At 46.3% G+C, this 6059-nt stretch overlaps 1 protein-coding gene across 1 annotated transcript; it reads right to left on the reverse strand.

The window, feature by feature from the left end:
* Positions 1–546: 546 nt before the first annotated feature.
* LOC143587439 (uncharacterized) lies at positions 547–4235 on the reverse strand. Its single transcript, XM_077068735.1, has 3 exons — positions 3837–4235; positions 3180–3719; positions 547–891 (listed from the first exon to the last, which is right to left on the reverse strand). The coding sequence occupies exons 1-3, from the start codon at positions 4233–4235 to the stop codon at positions 547–549; spliced, it is 1284 nt and encodes a 427-aa protein (XP_076924850.1).
* Positions 4236–6059: the final 1824 nt, after the last annotated feature.

The following is a 6059-nucleotide window of genomic DNA, read 5'->3' on the forward strand; positions in this document are numbered from 1 at the left end:
GTTCTCGATGAGAACAAGGAAAAGAAATAAAATAAAATAAAATAAAAATAAAACTTAAAGTAATCAAAAGTAAAACAGAGAAAGGGTTACTCCCCTGATTTATATGCAGATTCTTCATCGGCTGTGTATCAATCAAGCGACCGTATAGCATTTCATTCGCGGATGCAATCCCGGGAGAACCAGTTCCAAAACGCCATCAGAGCTACCATGCGCATAATAATACCTGCAATAACTCAAACTCGCTCGCATGTAGCGGCGTACAAAACATAAAACAAAAACATAAGAAATAAAAATATTTTTGTGTTTTTGTATATTTTATATTTTTTTGGATTTTGTTGGTTTTATATTTTTTATTTTGTATTTTTTTAAATAAAAAGAAAAACATAATACCCTCAAAATCAGCTGCTCGAATGGAGATTGAGTACGCGCGGCTTCAATTTGGGAGGATCCTTAATAACAAAAATAAAAATAGATAAATCAAAAACTCGGGCTGCCTCCCGAGAGCGCTTGGTTTAACGGGTCCTCAGCCTGACCTCTCTCTCACTTCTAACCCAAATATACTGTAAGGCGCAAAACCTCGCCTTCCTCCATGCTCGCCTTCTCACCAATGTAGTGCTTCAGACGGTGACCATTAACTTTGAAGCTCCCATTCTTGTCTTCAATTTCTATCGCTCCATACGGGAAGACTTCCTTGACCGTGTACGGTCCATACCATCGGGACTTAAGCTTTCCCGGAAATAATTTGAGTCGGGAATTAAACAAGAGTACGGCGTCCCCACACTTGAACTTTTTATCACCTCTAAACTTCCTATCATGCAGCTCTTTGGTCTTCAGCTTATAATTATACGAATGTGCATAGGCATGATCGCGGAGCTCCTCTAACTTATGTATCTGATGGAAACAGTTATCTCCAGCAGTCAAAAGATCAAGGTTAACCGTTTGAAGCGCCCAAGAAGCACAATGCTCCAACTCAACAGGCAGATGACAGGCTTTCCCATAAATCATCCGAAACGGTGTGGAACCGGTTGGAGTTTTGTACGCTGTACGGAAAGCCCACAAAGCATCATCTAATTTGTCGGACCAATCCTTTCGGTTTAGCCCAACCGTCTTCTCAAGAATGCGTTTGATGCCCCGGTTACTCACTTCCACCTGTCCACTGGTGGTAGGCAGTCGCAAGCCGATGGGTGACCCCATAGCGTTGCAACGCCTTCTCCATCTGCGCATTGCAAAAGTGAGTACCTCGATCGATGATCAAGGCTTTCGGTACACCAAAACGAGAGAAAAGATTTTTTAGAAATCTCACTACAACTCGGGCGTCGTTAGTGGGCAAGGCCTTGGCTTCCACCCACTTGGAGACGTAATCAACTGCCACGAGTATGTACTTGTTCCCTCTAGAAGACGGGAACGGGCCCATAAAATTAATACCCCAAATGTCAAAAATCTCGCAAACCTGAATAGCAGTTTAGGGCATCTCATTTCGGGATGAGATGATACCGACACGCTGGCATCGGTCACAGCTTTTAACGAACGCATGAGCATCTTTGAAAATCGAAGGCCAATAGAATCCTGAATCGAAGACCTTCTTAGCAGTAAGAACAGCACCATGGTGACCTCTTGTCGGTCCCTCGTGGCAATGGCTCAAAATCCGCCACCCTTCTTCAACATCCACACATCTCCTCACCAGCTGATCAACACCTATACGAAAAAGAAACGGGTCGTCCCAAATGTAGAACTTTACGTCAGCAAAGAATTTCTTCTTTTGCTGGTGAGACATCCTCTTAGGGAGGGAACCATCGACGAGGAAGTTAGCGAAATCGGAAAACCACGGGTAGCCGTCATCCTGGGCTCTAACAAACATGAGATTCTTTATCGGGAAATGGTCATTGATGATGACCCCAGCATCTCCAATCTCGGCTCTCTCAAGACGTGACAAGTGATCGGCCGCTACATTCTTGGCCCCCTTTTATCACGGATTTCGATATCAAACTCCTGAAGCAGCAGGATCCATCGGATGAGACGTGGTTTAGCATCCTGCTTGCTGAAAAGATAATGAATGGCAGTATGATCCGTGTATACGACTGTTTTGGACAGAACAAGATAGGACCTAAACTTATCGAATGCAAACACTACAGCTAACAACTCTTTCTCTGTGGTAGTGTAATTCTCCTGAGCACTATTTAGGGTCCGGCTAGCATAGTAGATCGGGTGGAAGTGCTTCTCCTTCCGCTGTCCAAGCACTGCTCCAACGGCATAGTCGCTCGCGTCGCACATCAATTCGAATGGCACAGACCAGTCGGGAGCAATCATGATCAGGGCGTTAATGAGTTTGTCTTTTAGAAGATCAAACGCCTCGATACACTGTTCAGAGAAGACAAATGGAGTGTCTTTCTCTAGTAGCTTGGTCATTGGTCTCGCGATTTTCGAGAAATCTTTAATGAACCGCGATAGAAACCAACATGACCTAAGAAGCTACGGATGGATCTCCCAGAACTGGGCGGGGGAAGATTAGAAATGGTTTCAGTTTTAGCTAGATCGACCTCGATCCCCGCACTCGAGATCCTATGTCTTATAACAATGCCCTCGCGTACCATGAAGTGACACTTCTCCCAGTTGAGGACTAGGTTGGTGTCGACACAACGAGCCATCATCCTATCAAGGTTAGAGAGACAATGATCGAAAGAATTCCCGAAGACAGAAAAATCGTCCATGAAAACCTCCATGGAATCCTCGATCATTTCGTGAAAGATTGCCACCATACATCGCTGGAAAGTAGCTGGAGCGTTACAGAGTCCAAAGGGCATACGTTTGTAGGCAAACGTGTCGTATGGGGCAGGTGAATGTGGTTTTCTCCTGATCATCGGGAGAGATTGGGATTTGGAAATACCCGGAGAAACCATCTAGAAAACAGTAGTACTGCTGACCCGCCAAACGCTCAAGCATCTGATCAATGAAGGGTAGAGGAAAGTGATCTTTCCTAGTTGCATCGTTCAGTCTGCGGTAGTCTATGCAGACTCTCCAACCGGTCACGGTCCTAGTGGGAATAAGCTCGTTCCTTTCATTTGTGACAACAGTCATGCCACCCTTCTTCGGAACCACTTGGACCGGACTCACCCAGGCGCTATCAGAGATGGGAAAATGATTCCCGCATCAAGGAGTTTAATGATTTCTTTCTTAACAACCTCTAGCATTTTCGTATTAAGCCTCCATTGAGGCTGAACGGCGGATTTGAAATTATCCTCCATGAGGATTTTATGAGTACACAACGAGGGATTAATCCCTTTTATGTCAATAATCTTCCATGCTATTGCCTCCTTATGCGCTTTCAGCACCTTCAACAACTTCAACTTCTCGACCTCCGTTAAGGCAGACGCGATGATGACGGGTAGCTTCCTCTCTTCGTCCAGAAATGCATACTCCAAATGATTGGGTAGATCCTTAAGTTCTAAGGAAGGAGGAGGGCTCTCAATGGAAGGTCGGTCTCTCGGATCGTCTCGCACGATCTCAACAGCTGACTCTGAATCTAGGGGTGGTGACACGGTGTCATCCATCAATGGTGGAGCGGTCATGGCAACCATCTCTACCTCTGAAATCTCCCTATTGAGAATATGTGGGTCCAAGGTAGGTTCTCCACAGATGTCAGTGAAAAACTCCCGCACATGAGATACGATGGTGTCAACGAAATACAGGGATTCGTCCGCCAACTTGGGGTGTTTAAGTGACTGTCTTATGTCAAAGGTGACGTTATCATCCCCAACTTTCAGAATCAATTTGCCCTCACGGGCGACGATCAACGCATGTGCAGTGGCAAGGAATGGTCGGCCTAAAATGAGCGGGACACTATCATCCTCATTCATATCCAAAATGACAAAATCCACCGGGAAGATTAACTTGTCGATACGAACAAGCATGTTCTCAACCACCCCTCGCGTATATTTCACGGAACGATCAGCAAGTTGGATACTCATTCGGGTTGGCCTCGGTTCGCCAAGACCTAACTTACTGAAAACAGAATACGGCATAAGATTGATGCTGGCCCCAAGGTTGGCCAAAGCATGTCGAACCGTATCGTCGCCTAAGATGCAGGGAATCGTGAAACTCCCAGGATCAGCCATCTTTTTCGGCAACTTGCTCTGCAACACTGCAGAGCACCCAACACTCAACGGAATAGAAGAGACCTCAGCTAGCTTCTCCTTATTAGAAAGAATGTCCTTGAGGAATATAGCATATTTGGGCATCTGAGTAAGCGCCTCAAGGAAAGGAATGTTCAGGTGAAGCTGCTTGAGAAGTTCGAGGAACTTGGAGTTTTGCTCCTCGTCTCTGTCTGATCGGAGTCTCCCAGGATAAGGCAATTTGGGTTTATAGACTCTCAGAGGTGGGTTTGATGATGATGAAGGTAAATCGGTGGGCTTCGTACTCGCTGGAATAGTATGCTAGTGTGCCTCGGCCGGAGGAGGCTCCATCTGGATCTCCTCGTCCACCTGCTCTTCTTCATCAACCGCAGGTGTGACAGTTCTCGAAGGTCCGGCCTCTCTTTCTCTTCTAGCACCGCTCCTAGTAGTCACTGCTTTTGCGAACCCTCTTGGATTTTTCTCGGTGTTACTCGGTAGTGAACCCAGTGCTCTCTTAGATAACTGGCTGGCAATCTCTCCGACGTGACGCTCAAGATTAGCTAGAGATGTGGCTTGGTTCTTCAACATGGCATCGTGTTCCGCAAATTTCGCCTCATTTGTCACTCGGTTCCTCTCATCTCGCTTCAGTAGCTCAGCCATCATCTCCTCCAGTGAGGATTTCTTCTCCTCTCTCCCCACTTGTTCCGAACTTTCCTGACCTGAACTCCCCTGCCTGAATAGATTCTCTCGACACTGGCTTTGGTATTGGGCTTGGTAGCCACTGGCTTGTCCCCCACGATAGTTATTCTGATTTCTCCAGCCAGTGTTCCCGCCGAAGGCGGGGTTTTGATATCTCAAGGGGTTGTTGACGAAGTCAACCTCCTCCTGATTGCTACCCGGCTTAACAGGGCAGTCAATGGTGTCGTGACCCCCTCGGCAAACCTCACACTTCGTGACACTCTTAACTGTAAGATCTCTAACGAGTTTATTCAAAGCATCAATCTGCGCCTGCATGCTAGTGTTCGAATCGACCTGAAGTACTCCTCTCGATGACGTGGAAGAATTTCTGCCACCGTGTCCCTCATAGCTCGCTTCTAGATCATCAAAAAGGACGACGCACTCATCGGGATCTTTGTTCTTAAGGAGGTTCCCGTTAGCAGTTTGGTTCAACATCTCTCTCACGTGCTGTGTGGCTCCATTGTAGATTTTCTCGATGAGCATCCACTTGTCTAAACCGTGGTGAGGACAACTAAGAAGGAGGTCCTTGAATCTTTCCCAAACTTCCCCGAAAGACTCGTCGGACCTCATGCGGAAAGAACAAATCTCCTCACGGAGTCGAGCGGCTTTATATGGCGGAAAGAATTTGGTCATGAATTTCTCTTGAAGGCCCGCCCAAGTGGTGATGGATCCAGCAGGTAGTGACTTCAGCCATTTGTAGGCTTTGCCGGTGAGTGAGAAGGGAAAAAGACGGAGATAGATGGCTTCATCGTTCATGTTGCCAATATTTAAAGTTTCGCAGATTTGAACGAACATGTCAATGTGGTTTGAAGGATCTTCGCTCTCTAGCCCTTCGAATTGGAGTGCGGTTTTGATGAGTTGCATGACGTGGGCAGGAATGGACCGGTTGCCAGCGGCGGCACCGTTTGGTAAAGTGATGCTTGAATGAGGATTCGTTGTCGGCCTACCATAGTCAGCTACTACTCTCCTAGGCGGTTGGTCACTCATGTTCCTATCCCTAGAAGAAGCGGAAGAAACATAAGAGGAAGAATCAGAACCTGTCGGTGAAACTGAATGCTCTCTCTCGGGCTGGACTTTCTCGGTATCGTCAAACGTTTCAAGCTTCGGCGGTCCTTGTGATCGGGTATGACGCATACGACTAAAAAGAAAAACTAAAATTAACTATACTAAAATTAAACTAAAAACGAATAAAAACAAATAAGCAAGTAAAAA

Source organism: Bidens hawaiensis, unplaced genomic scaffold, assembly GCF_021521415.1.
Source record: "Bidens hawaiensis isolate Kalapana, Puna unplaced genomic scaffold, B.hawaiensis_p1.1 tig00035505_1, whole genome shotgun sequence".
NCBI lineage: Eukaryota > Viridiplantae > Streptophyta > Magnoliopsida > Asterales > Asteraceae > Bidens > Bidens hawaiensis.

Bases quoted from the DNA above. Each gene is read 5' to 3' on its own strand.
- LOC143587439 (XM_077068735.1), bottom strand. From the start codon at position 4,235: ATGCCCAAATATGCTATATTCCTCAAGGACATTCTTTCTAATAAGGAG. The intron at 3,720-3,836 runs GTCCCGCTCATT...GACATAAGACAG, and splicing joins ATATGAATGAGGATGATAGT to TCACTTAAACACCCCAAGTT. The intron at 892-3,179 runs GTTGTTAAGAAA...TGTTTCCATCAG, and splicing joins TTAATACGAAAATGCTAGAG to ATACATAAGTTAGAGGAGCT.